The sequence below is a fragment of the Lepidochelys olivacea genome (assembly GCF_965140295.1).
Source record: "Lepidochelys olivacea isolate rLepOli2 genome assembly, chromosome: 7".
NCBI classification, from domain to species: domain Eukaryota; kingdom Metazoa; phylum Chordata; order Testudines; family Cheloniidae; genus Lepidochelys; species Lepidochelys olivacea.
The window spans coordinates 21,584,444-21,603,682 of NC_140417.1; the positions used below are offsets into that span (position 1 = coordinate 21,584,444).

Below are 19,239 nucleotides of genomic sequence, written 5' to 3' on the forward strand. Positions count from 1 at the left end.
AGGCTGCCGATGCAGATCTGAATTTCAGCTCTGGGCTTGTCTAGACTAAGGCACAAACACCACCTGACAGATGGGTAGCCCTGTTGCTCAATGCAGTACCGGAAGGCACTCAGAATATGCCTACACTGCAATAAAAAACCCACAGCAGAGCTGAGAGCCTGGATAACTGACTTGGGCTCACGCTACAGGGCTAAAAATAGCAGTGTAGACCTGCAGGCTCAGGCTGAAACCTGGGCTCCAGGAACCTCCCCCCTCACCAGGTTACAGAGCCCAGGCTCCAGCTCAAGCCTGAACAGCTCCACTGCTGTTTTTTGCCCTGTAGCACAAGCCCCATGAGCCTGCGCCAGTTGTCCCAGACTCTCTGTCGTGGGTCTTTTATTGCAGTGTAAACATACCCTCAGATACTACAGTGACAAGCACAGTATAAGAACCTATACAGAATAGAAATCTGCACTGATGTAACTAAACTGATATAGTTACACTGGTGCAACTCCCAAATTTAGACATGCACCAGTGACTTACCCCTGCATTTGGGTAAGTATGTTGGTGCAAGCCCGATCCTACTGCTGCAGCACATCTAAACAGTGTAGCTACGACAGTGCAAAAGCTTCAGTGTACACAAGGACCCATGGTTGATGGTGGTTCACAGCTGGCCTTGTGATTTGGGCCAATCTCTAACTGCAGATGTTCAGTGAGACCTACCATCGGATTGGCTGATGGTCCGTAAGTGCATTTTAATGAGAATATGGGCATCTGTCCAGATGTGTCTAATAAACAGAGTCAAGTAAATAAAAGCCACTATTATAAACAGTTTTATAACAAGTTCTGGGGAGCGTTGTGGTTGCAGGGGGATTAAAACAGAGTTGTAATGCTTTAAATTAAAATATACATGGAAAACAGCAGCCAGGTAAGACAACTCATCACATGATAAATTCCAGCTCCCGTAACAGGTTCTGTGACTTCCTTTGGGGGAATTCTCCAAGCAGCAGCTGATGGAAAAGTGGTTTTAATAATTTGGTTTTACAAATGAGGTTCAGATTATTTGTCCATCAAGAGAGTATTCAGTTGCCAGCTTCAGACTGGCTGGCAGAACTGTGTTCTGGACAGTGCATGATTCTGCCTGAACTGGCCCAGCCAGTTGTCCTCACTGGATTATTCAGAAGCTCTTCCAAAAACTGTGTTCAGTGCTGCCCCTGCTTGGGGTGTACTTCAGAGTCAGGTCTCTGTCAAATGAAAGTGATGGCGGGAAAACCATGAAGCTCAGTCTTGTCTGCGGGGAAGGTGGCTTGAAAATTTTCCATCAAACCTGGTTTTTGACAGAAAAGTGGTTGTTTTACTAAATGAAACTTTTCACCAGAGTCTCTGCCTGCTGCAAAAAACGTTGACTTTTCATCGAAAAACCAAAAATCAAAAACTCTTCAGTTTGGGGGTTTTCTTTCTTATGTCACAAGAATGATTTTTTTCCTTCTTTTGAATTTTTTTGTTTTTTGTTTTAAATCGAAAAAATGTTGAAGTTGAAAAAGTTTCCACTAAAAGAACTCCATTTTCCAAGCAGCTCTGCTATTAGGCCTATCGTCTACCTTGCATGCTACCAACTCCCAGTAACTTCATGGTGGGATTGGGTCCATCCTGCTATCAAGACATAAGCAGTAATTACAGAATCAGAACCAGATCTGTCCACCAAGAGGGTTCCTTTTCTCTGGTTGAGCTTCCCGCTGTTTGGCTGGTAGGACAGCCATTCTCTCAAGACTCCCCAACTATGTGAAACTCCATAGATTTAAAGGTCAGCAGGGACCATTGTGATCACTTAGTCTGGCTTCCGGCAACGTTTCACTTGTGTTAGAAGTGAAGGCTGGAAGTGGTATGCCAGGGAGGATTCTGCCTTCCTGTTTGTTTAATGTACCTCACTCATCAGCAGAGCCTTGGGGAACATCATCAGATTAAAGACACACATTGACACATTTATCATACTGGCTCCATAGAGTGGCCAAATGATGACTGGTGCCCAGGGGATACATCGATTGCCTGGCATGGCTCTCCTCACTACAGCTCGTACCATTTAGCCCAAAGACGACTTCAATCCTGTGATCTGGGCACATGTCGCAGCTATCGGAGCTGCATCAGCACACACACAGCCACATCATCCAAAATAAGACTCTCCTACTTTGCTTCCCCGAATATAGAGCTCTCCCCAACCATCTCCTCAGCCCCACCCAGGGGTTAAGGTAGATTGGAACAGTGCCTGTCAAGGAGGAGGGAGAGTTCCCTCTGCTTTTAGCCAGGGGATGGAAATTTGTGCTCTCCTCACTCTCCCTTACTCTAACCCTTGCCCTCATCAGAAAACAGCTGGGAGAAAGTACTGTGTGACTTGAAGATCAGTAAATTTGGGCTCTGGCCAATCAATGCCAGAAGTGAAACAGTCACAGATCATCTCACTGGGAATGCCCTGCCTCCAGCCCCCCTCTCCATTAGATATGAAGGCTGCTAGCTTGCTGGATCTCCACACATGCAGTAATACACAAGGGATGAGCCTGTTTCAGAGAGACCCAGGGACCCAACCTGAGTAAAAAGAGTGAACTAGCCAGCAGACATTATTCATGAGATGTAGCCCCAAGCCGGGTGCACTGAATGAACCAAACCCTGGGATGAAAAAGGCCTGGATCAATATGGCAAAGACCCCAGGATCACCATCTTCGGTCTCTTTTCTGCAGATTCGGAATAAACTTCCAGACAAGCTAAGTCCCACACTTGCCCTCTCTCAAATCTCTTGCAATTATCACAGACCGTCAGGAAACTGAACAAACCCAAGAGGGACTAGAAAGCATTCCACATGAAAGGATTGGCCCTCAGGAACATATGGACTTCATTACGGATCCATGTTCGAGTGCAGAGCCAGCCAGTGAGTCCACAAGAGTAGGTCACAGATTCTATGTTACACGCCTTCCTTTCAACACAAGCAAACGCAAGCAGTGTGTGGGAACTGGCATTCCAGACGGTGCTATCTAATGCCTCTGTTGACATACTGGCCAATTGTTTTAACAGCGCACTAGTATATTGCCTCTTACAACTCAGTTACTGCCTCTCGGATTTCATACAGCTAAAAACCAGAACATGAGCTGAAAAAAAACTCACGCAACTCATCTGCAACGAAAGCAAATGGATAAAAGCCCCGGAGGGTCCCTTATATTTTCACACCAGGACCTGTCATGTTGCACAAACCAAAGGGAAGTCAGATCAGCACCGTTATCTGGAAAGATTTAGAGTTGGGTCGGTCAGCTGCTAAGAAGCTCTGAACAAGCAAGCCCTCTGTGCACAAAATCCCAGTTGGCTCCAGCAGGAGTTCCAAGCACAGAGAGTTTGCAGGACCAGACTCAATACACAGGTGAGTACCCAACGAGGTAAGAGAAGGCAGAGCATGCGTCTCTTGATGCTACTTGGGATTTCACTTGCATTCATTTGCTAGTGGATAGCAAAGACAAGATCAACATTGCATTTTTTTAAGACATAAGACAATGATGCAACCCCAAGTGGACATTTGGAGTAACTACAACACAATGGTTTGAGTAGTATTGGGTCATTCTGATGTATTCATTTCCCTGAATTATTATAATTTAAAACTAGGAAGGAAACACGGATCCTATTGAAGGCAATAGGAGTTTTACCATTATTTCAACAGTGTCGGATTTTACCCTAATCTTTGAATGAAAAATAAACTTTTTTTAAAAAAATGCAGAGGAACTGTTGTCTAGGTAGGGTTGCCAACAGTCCCTTATTAGCAGGAACATCTCTTATTTCTTCATCTCTGTACAATAAGATCGGGAGTTGCTGAGTGCAACAAAAAGCCATAAGAAATAGCCCTGGCGAATGTAGGTGAGTACTCATTATTATTAATAAATTAAATAATAAAATAATAATAATATTGGGAGGTGAGGTGCTAAGAAAACATTCCTTTATTTTTGAAATACAATGTTGGCAACCCTCGTCTAGTGGTTTGAGCAGACCATGGGGGGAGGGGGTTGGGAGTAGGACCCATAAATCCTATTCTTAGCTCTGCTAATGCCCCACTCCTGCAAATACTTACACACACGCTTAACTTTAAGCACGAGTAGCCCCATTTAAACCTAAGCCCATGTGTATTTGCAGATTCGGGGCCCAACTCTGTGTGGCCTTGGACAAGTCACTTAACAGCTCTATGCCTCAGTTTCCCCCAGCTGCAAGATGGGTGTAATAATATTTACATATGCCACAGGGATGATGTAAAATATTATTTAAATAATTATCATAAAGCACTTTGAGCACCTTACCTGAAAAGCACTAGGGAAGAGCACACTATTAATTTGTCATCAAGAAATTTTGAAAGATATGAATTAAAACATTTTCCCCGCTCCCCCAGTCTTAGTGGCCAGGCCTGCAGTAGGGAATTTTAGGGGGAAAATTCCCACTGATGCTACCACTAGTACAACTGCACTGCTGGGCATTTTCCCAGTGGGGACAAATCCAGAGTTGACTGTGACAGCTCACTCTGGCCAAGATTTTCAAAAGTTACTATCAGTTTTGGGTGCCTAATTGAGACACCTTAAAATGGCCTGGTTTTGGCAGATCTCAGTACTCTTTAAAAATTAGCCCCCTTTAAGACACCTCAAGTTTGGGACCCAAAAATGGATGCACCCAAAAATCATTCGTCACCTTTGAAAATCTTGGCTTGAGTGACCTAGCGAGTGTAGTGTCCGTTAGAGCCACTTTGCTCAAAGGAGATCATGGGTTTATTAACTATGTACAAGGTAGAGGTGGGCCTGGACCAAATCCCCCCCCAGATCCAAACTGCACCAAATTTGGATCTGGATGTGGAAGATCCAAAATTCAGGAGCTTGGGCTGATATCTCACACAGCGTAAACGCCACACGAGGAGTCACAGCTGGCGTGAACAGCACTGGGAATTAGTTCTAAAGTCACACAGCCATGTCTTGAAAGCAAAAAACAAAAACCGAGTTCTTCTGTGAGGAAAAGCACAACAGGTACGAGCAGAAAATAGGCTCATCTTATAGCTACTGTGTCTCGAATCACTCAAATGAATGGATGTTCAATAGGATTTCAATATTTTCCATAACGGAATTCCTCTTTTCCCGCAAAATCTGCTTCCCATCGAGCTAGGATGCCTCTTACAGTTGGTAATATAGGAAGGCCAACGTGGTTGCATCTCCCTGATACTTGATCACAATCCCCACTCCAGCTCACTCTGCCACAGCTGGGCTGCTTCTGCGGGTCTAACATGAGTAAAAAGTAGCAAAAAAAAAACCTTTTAATGGCGACAATGTCAACAGCTGGGGCCAGGTGCATGAGGGGAGCAAGACAGGGCCCCTTTACATGGGCAAGTTTCAGAACAGAAGCTTTAAAGGAATGTCAGCTACGCTGCAAGTTTCACTTTCCCTTTCTTTTCTTAGGCATTATTTCACAACCAGCTGCAAATATTAATGGCTTGTACAATATCAGAACGTGTGCGACATCAGGGCCCCTTCTGCCATTCCTTTCATTAACGTTCAGGTCATTAGGGGATGTAATTGTGAATGCAATTCAAGGCTTTATAGGAGATGCAGTACCTAGGACACCAGACATAGAACTTAGTTGGAAAGAAATAGCTTTCCCTGAGCTTACTGGGTGCCAAAAAATTCATGAGCTATATGCTGTTGTGGATGGGCAGCAAAAGTCCTCCTAAAGTCAGCAGAACCTGTGTGCTTGGATCAAGGGCGGTGTAAGGCCCTGGTGTTGGCATTCAAAGGCATCTTTGGAGGTTCAACAACTCACACCAACAGCTGGACTGCAAAGAACTCTAGAAAATGCAGGATCATAGAATATCAGGGTTGGAAGGGACCACAGGAGGTCATCTAGTCCAACCCCCTGCTCAAAACAGAACCAATCCCCAATTTTTGCCCCAGATCCCAAATGACCCCCTCAAGGATTGAACTCACAACCCTGGGTTTAGCAGGCCAATGCTCAAACCATTGAGCTATCCCTCTCCCCCCACCCTCTGCAGTATTGGGTACTAAAAGGCTGTTTAATCTAGGGCAGAAAGATACAACAAGAACCAATGGCAAATTCAAATTAGAAATAAACCCTCAATTTTGCAACAGCAAGGGAGATTAACCACGGGAACAAAACTCCTAAGGGAAGTGGTGGATTCTCCACCTCTGGAGGTCTTCAGATCAAGATGGATGCCTTTCTAGAAGAGCGGTTTAATCAAACAAAGGTATTGGTCTCAATACAAAGGAAAGCGGATGAAGTTTAGTGGCCAGTGACACACAGGAGCTCAGAATAGATGAGCTAACACTCCCTTCTGGCATTAAATGCTATGACTGTATGAATACAGCACTTTGAATACATTAGCCGAAGCAAACCCCAATCCTGCAAGGCACCCTGAACTGCCACTGGAGTCTAGTAAACAAGGGTGCAAGAGTCAATAAATGCACAGAGGAAAATCCTGACTGTTTTGCAGCCAGAGGGGGCTGGTAGTAGCTACACATGCATTTCACTACGACTCCGTAGCCCCGTGGGCCTTCACCAATAGACAGACACCAAAGGCACGAATTGAAATGCCTTATGCACAAGGGGCCTGTTGGTTTCTCCACTCACTTATACCAGTGAAACCCCATTGGCTTCAATGGAGCTACTCCTGATTTACAATGGTTAATGGAGAATCAGGCCCCGCAGAGTCATATGTCCCTTACAAAGCTTTCTTCAGAGACTTTTCTCTTTTATATAGGAAATATTCAAATTCCTGTGGGATGGAGTGGCCATTTGTTTAACCACTTTGGAGACTGCAAATGTCACACAAAACCTAAAACATTCCTCAGCTTGGCAGTGTGGAAAATGCCGGTACGGTGAAGGTTAATGCAAATTGCAAACCCATAGGTTCCCCTGCAGGACTGTTCAATCAGCTGGGCTCACTCCCACCCTGGTTTTGCTGAAGTTTCAGTGGGGTTAAATGGCACAACGGTAAAAACCCAAGCATCTGCTGGAGCCCACTCCACTCCCATTGTTGCTACCACAGGGGAAGCTGCACCAGGGTTAGCTCTGATGGGAAATCTGGGGTGGACAAAGCTTGTGGAGACACAGCCAATGAGGCACAAGCTCAGTAAAAGCTGGAGGAGAAAAATAGAGGATCAGATTCCGACGTTGGTTACACCAGAGTCAATCCAAAACCTCACTGGACAGACACCAACGTAAGTGAGATCAGAGTCGAGCTCAAAGTGTGCATTAGATTCCAACGCTAAACGTTTATTTCAAGAGGTTTTACAAAGAGTTACATCTGTATTTTGTAATTCTGGCTAAAATCAAATGTGTTACCAAGTTTAATATCAGATGCATCCTCTCCCCATGACAAAGACTAAGGTCCAGATTCTGCCCTCGGTCAGACACGTGTAACTCTGGAGTAGCCCGCTGAAGTCAGTGAGTTACGCAGGCTTTACACTGATGTACTTGCAAGTAGGATTCAGCCATACAAGCCTGATTCTGCTTCCACCAAGGACAACGGGGATTTTGCCTTTGACGGAAACAAGTTTGATCCCTGTATCCTGCACTAGCAAGGGAGATGGATTGTGGTCAGAGGCCTTGTCTACATGGAAACTGGAAATGGTAATTCACACTTTTAGTTACAGTAGAACCTCAGAGTTACCAACACCGGAGTTATGAACTGACCAGTCAACTACACACCTCACTGGGAACCAGAAGTATGCAATCAGGCAGCAGGAGAGACAAAAAAGCAAATACAGTACTGTACTGTGTTAAATGTAAACTATGAAAAAAATAAAGGGAAAGCAGCATTTTTCTTCTGCATAGTAAAGTTTCAAAGCTGTAGTAATTCAATGTTCAGTTGTAAAACTTTTGAAAGAACAACCATAATGTTTTGTTCAGAGTTACGAACAACCCCCATTCCCGAGGTGTTGGTAATTCTGAGATTCTACTATATTTTAGTATAAGTCTGTGCATCACACTCTGACTTCGAAATAGGAGTGCCCTATTTCTATATGACTTGTTATTTCAGTGCCAGCTGCTCCAAACAGAGGCATATTTAAAGGTGGGAATTTTACTGATTAAATTATTTCTCTTCCATGCAGATCAAGCCCTTTAAGTGCTTTTCTACATCTAATAAGATGATCATTTGTCTCTCTCAGCCTCTCACAATTTTAAGCCTTGATTCCGGCTCAAATGATGGCAGAATCTATATGTGCCTTTAGCACTGATCGATCAGTTACAATTTACGCACTTTAGGTTTCGTGTGAAATACAATCTGAAGAACCTAGCTTAGCAACAATGGAAAAACCATTTGATTGCTTCGAAGGGGACTTGTGGGACTACCTCTTGCTCTGGAATGCTTTTTTGTAATACTAGAAACACATCAAACAACTTAAAGAGCCACTAAAAACAAATAAAAAATAACCACACTTCTGTCTGAAATTGGTTACCTACTATTGCTACAAACAACACCTAAAATCTAAGTGATAAATCTCAATTTTATCTCAACTAAGAGAAAATGATATTTTTCAGCTTGCTTGTTTTCTGCATTTGACAGCACTCAATCTACATAGGGAAAGGGAGCTGCAAAACCACAAGAACTGAAGAAGGACACGGAGGAACAGCTGCAATACTGGAAACTACCCTTAACTCTCATGATTTCAGATTACAAGCGTGTCCCTGTGACTCATTCAATAGTCAGGAGCGATGACCATTTATACCACCTGAGGATTTGCCCCTATCTCTTTACCTGCAAAGAAACCTCATTTTATATGAAATATGCTCATCTGTGAGACCTCTCAAAAATGATACCTTTTCTGAATTAAGGGGATGTTCCTTGCATTGAGGGCACTTAATTTCCAACAAACTCAACAAGAGGCACTCAGCACCTCGCCAGCATGAGTTCCAGATAGGTAATTAAATTATCTCATTCCAATGCAGTTGTAGTGATTCTGTCACTGAGTTTGATTGCCTGAACCAGCAAACATTTTTGCTCATGTTTAACTTTAACCCTGTGAGTAATTCCGTTCAGATCAATACCGGGAGTACTCATAGGATTAAAGTTAAACATGTGCGTAAGTGTCTTCAGGATCAGCACCCATGAAGGCATCCTCCTGTTTAAAAAAAAAAAAAAAAGCTACAGTAAAATCATATAACAGACCAGATTCTCCTCTCAATTACACCAGTGCAATTCCAGTGAAGTTAATGTAAAATTTGGCCCTCTCTCTGTTGGATGCATAGATACTTAAAAAGGAAAGGAGTACTTGTGGCACCGTAGAGACTAACCAATTTATTTGAGCATAAGCTTTCATTAGTCTCTAAGGTGCCACAAGTACTTATTTCCTTTTTACGAATACAGACTAACACGGCTGCTACATAGATACTTAACTGATCCATTGCAGCATTTTTCTACTGAATGTTCCAAATATCAAAATCATACCTCAGATATTCATTTTAAAGTATACATTATTGATTAATAGAAAACTGAATGCAGTTTTCTAGGACTGCACAGCTCGTTTAGTAAACTTCTAACAGTAAGCATAACACACACACACAAACCTAATACACTTTTCAAATCAGACACTATTTAGCCAACAAGTTATGTATTTTTATTTTCAAGAAAAGAGTATTAAAGTGATGGAATAACTACTATAAAATGGAAATTACACCTCATTTAGTCCAAAGTGGTAAAAATCTACTAACTTCTGTCCAACAGGTATTTTGAATTTGAGGAGATAACTTTAAAAGCACCATTGATTAATCTCTGCTGTTATCAGAAGACATCAGTGCATTGTTAAACTATGGGAATTACCTAATAATATCTCTTGGAAATAGGAAGCAATTCCTTTTTCAAGGAAAGAGCAGAAAGCAGGCAGTGAAACTTCTCACCCTTTTAGTACAAGTCTGTTTATTTTCTAGTTCTGCTCCTATAGGATCTTCTCCCCAAGCACAATGTATTACTGACAACAGACATTAAAGATATTCCTTTCCATAGCGGGACAACAATTTAACTGGTTTTTTTGATGCACTTCAATAGGTCTAGGTGTGACATATGACACCTGAGACCTGTTCCATTCTTTCACCTTTGTTAGTCTGTATCACATCATTAAAGACATTTTAATTCAAATACCGAGTGCAGATTTTAGATTGGTGTGTTCCTTGACTTCATCAAATCAAATCTACTCTACTACAGGCAGCCATCTGGGAACAGATCCAAAAAAAGTTGTTTTTTAAAATGGATATTTGAATATGTAAAAAGAAAAGGAGGACTTGTGGCACCTTAGAGACTAACCAATTTATTTGAGCATAAGCTTTCGTGAGCTACAGCTCACTTCAAGTAGCTCACGAAAGCTTATGCTCAAATAAATTGGTTAGTCTCTAAGGTGCCACAAGTCCTCCTTTTCTTTTTGCGAATACAGACTAACACGGCTGCTACTCTGAAACCTGTCATTTGAATATGTGAAATTCATATATCTATTAATTACACTCATCGCATTTTCCTTCCCCTTACAAACAAGATACAAAGTGAAGGTAAATGATTGCAGCTGAAAAATACGTAAACGCCAAGTGTATTCCCCAGGGAGTTTTCACTCATTCAACATAAGCAGGACTTTATGTGCAGTAAGCAAATGCCAGCTGGCCAGACTGTCTCTACACATCTGGCTCTGAGCACACAACGAAGTGCATAAACCTAACTGCACCTAGGTGAACGTCTGAAACAAAGGGCTCGGTTCCGAGTTCAGAGCCAGCGAGTAGTCCCGCTGATCTCCGGGGAGTTCCTGCGGACTTAGGGCCCCACTCCCCTGGAAGTCAGAGGGAGTCTTTCCATTGATCTCAGCGAGACTCGGCTCAGCCCGTGTCCTGCTGTAACCCCCGAAACCGCCCCTGGCCCCAGCGGTCCCGGAGCCGGGGACGTTGCGCTCTTTGATAGGCGGGTGGCTCCTTGCAACTGAGCAGCCGAAACTTGGGCAAATTGAGCGGCGCGCCCACACCTCTGCAGGGCGCAGGTTCCCCGAGCGCGGGACGGGGAGCCGGGACACAGACACACAGAGAAGGGGCCGTGCCGGGGGAGCGGGCAGAGATCCGGCCGGCTGGGGTCTGCGACCATGCCACTCACCTGGGTTCAGGCTGCTTTGGAAGTAGAAAATCACCAGGAGGAAGGAGCCCAGACAAGTGGCCAGGACCATCCGCTGCACCCGGCTTTTCCTCATCCTCACGCCGGGGCAAAGCCCGCTACAGGGGCGGGGGGGCTCCCCTCGGGGCAGCGGGCGGCCAGCGAGCTGCTTCTGCTGCCGCGGCTGCAGCTGGGCATGGCCCGGGGGGCGCTGGAACCCGAGCCCCGCCCGACGCGCCGCCGCGGCCGCCGCTGCCCCAGGGCACAGGGAAGCCTCTCTCCACACACACACACACCGGGCTGTACTAACCCGCTCCCGGCCGGGGGGGGGAGGGGGCGGGTGAGAGGAGGACGGGCGCACACACCTGGGCAAGCCCCGCTCCCTTCCCGGCAGCCGCTTTGGGCAAAGGCCCTGCCCGCCGTCTGGGGGGTCCCAGCCCGGGAGGCGCGCTCGCCTGGCTCGTTTAGGGGGCCGGCTGGCAGCGTCCCCCCCGCCCGCTGCATGGACCCGTCCCGCTGAGTTACAGACTCGCCAGCGCTCGCGGCGAGTTCCCGAAGTTGCTGGGCTGGGACTGGCCGCGCTCCAGCTGGGGGCTCCGCGGGGGAAGCGGCACGTGGACGGGAGAGAAGCCCTGGCCCGCGCCCGTGTGTGCAGCGATTGCCCCGGCCGGGGGAGGAAGGCGGCCCCGCGTGCTCGCTGTTACAAAAGATTCCGTCTGGCAGCACCTCTGTGTCCCCGCGCGGCGGCGGGTCCTGGCACAGACCTCACCTGGCTTTCCACCTTCGGGGTCGGCTCAGCGTTTCATTCAGCTCAGAAATCTCGCCCCTTCGTCGGGCTTGGCTCACTGGGTTAGACAACTCCAGCAGCCGGGCCAAACGCCCAGCCCCCCCCCCCCTGCTTTCCTATAGCATCTAGTGCAGTGGGCCCGGAATCTCAGTTTGGGCCGAAAAGTGCCATTGTAACCCAAATAACAACAACGATCAGACAATTGAAGGCTGGTCAGTTTCACCTACTAGTCACCTGGGAGCGGAAACAAGGCTGTAGTTTCTGAGCTGCAAAGAAGGCAGAGGAAAGTTCTGACCAACCTCCAGCACCTTCCTGCAGCGCAAAAATTGCTATTGCCATTAAATCACAATTGTTTCCAATAACATTACACATTTAAATGATCACTCGCCAATAAACCATATAGGACTGGACTAAAATACCCTGGGGGCAAACAAAGAGCTATGAATAATTCCAGTGCCTTGAGAGTTTTCTATTCGTCAAAATACCCATAAGAAATGTGAAATACCCATAAGAAGGACATACTGCGTCAGTTCAAAGGCCCTCTAGCCCAGTATCCTGTCCCCTGACAGTGGCCAATGTCAGGTGCCCCACAGGAAATGAACAGAACAGGTAATCATCAAGTGATCCATCCCCCGTGGCCCACAAGCAATACCTGGCTTCAGATTTTGTCTCTTCATATTTCCTAGTTTAAGGCTAGCCTTATGGAAATATCCTGTAGAATTTAACAGAGAATGAGACCCTTTTCTGTGGAGTCACTAAATCAACCTATGGAGTTCTATAGAAGAGACATAACTCTCTATTAAATTCTATAAGTTTTTAGAAACATTTCTATAATATTCTATTGGTTTCATCTGTATTAAATAAGAGGGGAATACACAGATAACTTTTGCCTTCCTCTTTTTCCTGAAGATTTCTTATCAAAGTAATATTACAAATAGATACATACAGTGATGTGGTAGCCTTGTCAGTCCCAGGATATTAGAGAGACAAGGTGAATGAGGTAATATCTGTTTTTGGACCAACTTCTGATGGTGAGAGAGACAAGCTTTTGAGCTTACACAGAGCTGGAAAGCTTGTCTCTCTCACCAACAGAAGTTGGTCCAATAAAAGATATTACCTCACTCAACTTGTCTCTCTAAACGTGGATACAGAAATAAAATGCAGGATTTTTCTTTCCAAAGAGGGGGCAAATGAGAACAAATTAAAGAGTGAAGGGCTTAGAATAATTATTTTTGGGTTGGGAAGCATGAAAAACAGCAGTTACTGGCCTAAAGCAGGCATGTGTTAGGAGTAATAATAGGCAACTTCAGTACCAGTTGATAAATGCAAAGTACCAGGCAAACTGGTTGAAACTATAGTAAAGAACAAAACTGACAGACACATCGCTCAACATAATTTGTTGGGGAATAGTCAACATGGTTTTTGTAAAGGGAAACCATGCCTCACCAATCTACTAGAATTCTTTGAGGGGGTCAACAAGCATGGGGACAAAGGGAAACCAGTGGATATAGTGTACTTAGATTTTCAGAAAGACTTTGACAAGGTCCCTCACTGAAGGCTCTTAAGCAAAGTAAGCTGTCATGGGATAAGAGGGAAGATCCTCTCATGGACTGGTAACTGGTTAAAAGATAGGAAACAAAGGGTAGGAATAAAAGGACAGTTTTCAGAATGGAGAGAGGTAAATAGTGCTGTCCCCCAGGGGTCTGTACTGGGACCAGTCCTATTCAACATATTCATAAATGATCCGGAAAAAGGGGTAAACAGGTGGCAAAATTTGCAGATGATACAAAATTGCTCAAGATAGTTAAGACCCAGGCAGACTGTGAAGAGCTACAAAAGGATCTCTCAAAACTGGGTGACGGGGCAACAAAATGGCAGATGAAATTAAATGTTGATAAATGCAAAGGAATGCACAGTGGAAAACATAATCTCAACTATACATATAAAATGATGAGGTCTAAATTGGCTGTTACCACTCAAGAAAGAGATCTGGGAGTCATTGTGGATAGTTCTCTGAAAACATCCACTCAATGTGCAGCAGCAGTCAAAAAAGCAAACAGAATGTTGGGAATCATTAATAAAAGGATAGATAATAAGACAGAAAATATCACATTGCCCCTATATAAAGACATGGTAGGCCCACATCTTGAATACTGTGTGCAGATGTGGTCACCCCATCTCAAAAAAGATATACTGGAGTTGGAAAAGGTTCAGAAGAGGGCAACAAAAATGATTAGGGGTATGGAATGGCTGCCATATGAGGAGAGATTAATAAGACTGGGACTTTTCAGCTTGGAAAAGAGACAACTAAGAGGTATGGTATGATATGATGTGATAGAGGTCTATAAAATCATGACTGGTATGGAGAAAGTAAATAAGGAAGTGGTATTTACGCCTTCTCATAACACAAGACGAGGGGTCACCAAATGAAATTAATAGGCACCAGGTTTAAAACAAACAAAAGGAAGTATTTTTTCACACAATGCACAGTCAAACTGTGGAACTCCTTGCCAGAGGATGTTGTGAAGGCCAAGACTATAACAGGGTTCAAAAAAGAACTAGATAAGTTCATGGAGGATAGGTCCATCAATGGCTATTAGCCAGGATCAACAGGGATGGTGTCCCTAGCCTTTATTTGCCAGAAGCTGGGAATGGGCAACAGGAGATGGATCACTTGGTCATTACCTGTTCTGTTCATTCCCTCTGGGGCACCTGGCATTGGCCACTGTCGGAAGACAGGATACTGGGCTAGATGGACCTTTGGTCTGACTCAGTATGACCATTCTTATATTCTTATGAGCTTTTTCATATTTATTAAGGCTAATACAGTAGTCATTGTGATCCCAATCCTGCACTATCAGTTAAAATTTTGCCCCAATAAGGCAGGATTTGGCCCACTTATTATTAATCATTTTATATAGTGCTGTGGTTTAAATGAATGTTAATCTTGGAAGCAAAATTAAGCAGAGTAGATATATCCTCTAGTCCAGTTCCCTTTGGGTCAGATTCTCCTTTTACTTACAGCAGTATAAATCTGGAGCAATTCCACTGATTTCATTAGAGTTATTCCAGATTTGCTGAGGTTGGACTGAGATCAGAAGCTGACCCTGCATTTACATTTATATCAAAGTGTGATTACTCAGTTTACATATTTCGTGAGAACAAATCACACACCACGGTCTAGATCGCAAATGCGTTACAGCTGACAGTAAACTATCACAGAATTTGCTGTGAAATTGAGTACAAGGGCTTGATTCTCCGATCAGCTACCCAAGAATAAGTTGTGAGTAACTATCTTGAACACAGTGGTGTAAAACTGATGTAGGATTGTACCTTACAGCACAATATAGTGGAGGCAACACTCTTAGCCCCTGCCTTGAGTTGAGTTGAGCATTCTTTAAAGCAACCAAACAGCAACCTCTCCATTTAATTAAAGAGAGGTACTGACCAGCTCTGAATGGGAGACTTGGGCTGAAGGCAGATGCAGAGTCTGCGGGCTCAGGGCAAGAGAGAAAATTACTAAACAGCTGATGATGATTTATTACCTGAAGAACACTTCCCTATGAAAGACTGAAATTCTAGATTCTAATTGAAGAGCCCCATTATACACCATGGACTCAGTGAGCCAAATCTTGTTCACTCTTTTCATGTGACTGCACTCACTGGGATCAGTGGGATTACTCATGTGAGTAAGCAGAGCAGGATGTGGTCGATCATCAGTGTTCAAAGCTTCAACACCATCATCAATAAAATGCCATGTGTGGTTTCTTTCTAAACTCAGCTAGTTTATTTTGGTCATTGCAATATGAATGATTGAAAGTCAGTGTTAAACACACATTTTTTCTTAAGATTATTTTCCTGCTCCCCTGCAAGAATACAAATCCTTTCATGTGTCTCTGGTTATTAAATACTTACTATTAAAAACCAGGTACAGCTCAAGGTGTAAAAGCGAGCCACCTATAACGTCTGTCAAACTAACGCTGGATTGTAAATTGACGTGTGTACACAGTGGGTCTGATTCTGCTTCGCTTATACCACCATAAATCAGGAGTAACATCACTAAGTAAGTGGGTTAACATTGGCACAAAACTGGGGTAAAGCAGAGCAGAATCTGGCTCCAGCGCTGAACTAGTTGCATGCTGACTTTTGCTAGGACTTTTCCATGCTAGTGTCAGGCAGGCTCAAGAGGCACCACACAAATAATATGATGATTGTGACCCTGATGTGCTTTCACTGCGTTCAGTGGCACTGTCTTGTCCCCAGTGAACAAGACATTAACCTCAGCTAATCTTAACAGCTAACCTAATAGGTTAGGCTTCTGGTGTCCTGAGATCAATGCCTACCAATATTGTCTCACTGTTTCCTTGGATTGCCCCACCAGTCTATATCCATTTTTTGTCTTATCTTATACTTAGATTGCAACTTAGATTGCAAAGAGATTGGGGCAGGGACCATCTCTTTATTCGTTGTTTGTACAGTGCCTAGCACAATGGGGTCTTGGTCCATGACTGGGCATTACAACAATACAAATAATAATCATCAGCTCTAGGAGGGGCTCAAGGATCAACTCTCCTTGTACAGGAGCTCCGGGGAAGAACTATAAGCCAGCTAATGGGGGAGAGTGCCTGAGGAAAAGTTAGAGGCATGATCCCAGGCCAATAGGAATTAGTTGGGGAAAGGTTTATGGGCTTATGTTAATGTGGTCTGATTTCTGTTTATAAACATTCCCCCTTTAGGAAAACCCCTGGCTTACTGCACTGTTTTTGTTTCTGCAGAGTCTTTTCACCATCTTAAAAAGAAAAGGAGTACTTGTGGCACCTTAGAGACTAACCAATTTATTTGAGCATGAGCTTTCGTGAGCTACAGCTCACTTCATCGGATGCATACCGTGGAAACTGCAGCAGACTTTATATATACACAGAGAATATGAAACAATACCTCCTCCCACCCCACTGTTCTGCTGGTAATAGCTTATCTAAAGTGATCGTCAGGTTGGGCCATTTCCAGCACAAATCCAGGTTTTCTCACCCTCCACCCCCCCACACAAATTCACTCTCCTGCTGGTGACGCAGGAGAGTGAATTTGTGTGGGGGGGTGGAGGGTGAGAAAACCTGGATTTGTGCTGGAAATGGCCCAACCTGATGATCACTTTAGATAAGCTATTACCAGCAAGACAGTGGGGTGGGAGGAGGTATTGTTTCATATTCTCTGTGTATATATAAAGTCTGCTGCAGTTTCCACGGTATGCATCCGATGAAGTGACCTGTAGCTCACGAAAGCTCATGCTCAAATAAATTGGTTAGTCGCTAAGGTGCCACAAGTACTCCTTTTCTTTTTGCGAATACAGACTAACACGGCTGTTACTCTGAAAAAATTCACCATCTTAAGGTTCCATAGGTGGGGGAGAGGGTAGGGACACTTGTTATTTATTTATTTTATTTATTTATTTATTTAGAGAACAGCACTTTATTGCAGACACAGGGCAGACACTACTTCTTCTTGGAGACACTGACGGTTCTGGCCCGGCGCCTGGTCATCTTGGTGTGCTGGCCCCACACGCGCAGCCCCCAGAAGTGGCGTAGGCCCCGATGCACCTTGATTTTCTTTAGCCACTCCAGATCCTCACGCAGTTTGCTGTCCAGCCCGTTGGCCAGAACCTGGCTGTATTTGCTGTCTTTGACGTCCTTCTGCCTGTTGAGGAACCAGTCGGGGATCTTGTACTGATGGGGGTTCTGGATGATAGTGATGACACTCTCCACCTCATCATCTGTCAGTTCCCCAGCCCTCTTGGTCAGGCCAATGTCCGCTTTCCTCAGCACCACATGAGCGTAGCGTCGACCCACACCCTTGATGGTGGTGATGGCGAAGGCGATTTTCCATCGCCCATCTATGTTGGTGTTGAGCACTCGCAAGATACGCTGGAATTTCTCAGGGATCACAAGAGACATGGCGGCTACTCCGCATTAAAAGGCAGTTACTTAGTCACTCACTCAGTATAAAGTTACAGAACAATGAATATCTGAAGCAACCAAACCAAACTCCTCAAGATCCTTCAACTTCGCAAGGGAAAAGAGGTGGGGTTTGAAAATTGAATCCATATCCAACATTTTTAGCCTGAGCCCGAGTTTTAAGTAGAAAAGGACCAGCTTTTGACAGGTGTTTAGGCTGTCTCACGGAATTTTCAGAGGCGCCTCAGACTTTTGAAAATGCCATGAGGCGCCCACTTGCACCGTGAGTAGTGGTAAGCAAAGTGTTTTGGCCTCAACTTTTTTTTCGGTGAAAAATGCTGGTTAACTGAAACATGTTGTGAATTCGTGTCTAATTTGCTGTGTTGCTTTGGTAATCCCGTCCTAGCCTCCCCAAAACAAAAAACAAAAACCAACCCACCAAAACCACATACCCAAAAATGTTTTGGTTTAGACATTTTTGAAAGAAAATGTTTTCATTTTCAGTCAAAATTATTTTTCTTTTCAGATTTTATTTCGATTTTAAGAAGGTTAAAAAACCCTCAATAATTAAACAAAATGTTTTGCTCAACCCACAACTTTTTTAAGAAAAAATTCAGGTTTCAAAAAATAAAAATAAAATAAAATATTATATTGGGGTGACCTGAAATGAATTTTTGTTTTATTTTTGATGTTTTGGTTCGGCCACTGTACTGGAAAAATCAATTATTTGCACAGTGGGAATCTTCCAGTGCCTAAATACCTTTGAAAATCTGGCCCGAAGCCCACAGGAGTTAATGAAACAATCAAACTCGTATAGGAGTTGATGAAATAATCAAATCCTTAGCATTTACTAGATTTTTTTAAAAGTTGCAAAGCTAAAAACCAGGCAAGGATCTGTTGGCTCATGCTGTCCCTTGTTTATATTTCATGCCAAAAGGGTTGGGCACTGGAATATTTGTGGTCATATCAGTGTATGCTGGATTGCACTTTACATGTCTTGAGGTCAATATGCTGTTAAGAGCCCAAGGGTTAGATGAGCTAAGGGTAAGAACGCTGTTAAGTTGTGATATGCTAGGTATTTACATTCCATTGTAAACGAACTCTGCACCCACTGTAAAGTCATTTGGTCCATCTGCCCTTAGAGCATGTTTGCCACTTTCTGAGTGCCTTGATCCTGAAAAATGCTCAGTCCCCCACAGATCCAAGGGAATTGTGCGTGCTCAGAACCCCTTGAAAGGGCAAGTGTGCTCCAAGGAAGGATAATAAATGTATAACATGGGCTCTCACACAGGTGTCAGTAGCTTGCCATCTCCATGTTTCTATCAATCTTCTATCTACAGCTCCCATTGCCACAATATCTGAGCACCTCACAATCTTTATCC

The 19,239-nt window shown here is 44.1% G+C and overlaps 1 protein-coding gene and 1 pseudogene across 2 annotated transcripts in view; both read right to left on the minus strand.

Moving 5' to 3' along the window:
* Window positions 1-11,360, minus strand: part of CHST13 (carbohydrate sulfotransferase 13) — a 65,672-nt gene extending 54,312 nt beyond the window's left edge. Inside the window, exon 1 of the mRNA XM_084634432.1 lies at window positions 11,126-11,360. Coding sequence (XP_084490558.1) covers window positions 11,126-11,219 — 94 coding nt within the window. The 5' untranslated portion in view covers window positions 11,220-11,360. The remainder of the gene's footprint in view (window positions 1-11,125) is intronic.
* Window positions 11,361-17,398: 6,038 nt separating this feature from the next.
* LOC311523221 (small ribosomal subunit protein uS13 pseudogene) lies at window positions 17,399-17,866 on the minus strand (annotated as a pseudogene). The gene has a single exon. The product of its transcript is annotated as a small ribosomal subunit protein uS13 pseudogene (transcript).
* Between the last annotated feature and the right edge of the window lie 1,373 nt (window positions 17,867-19,239).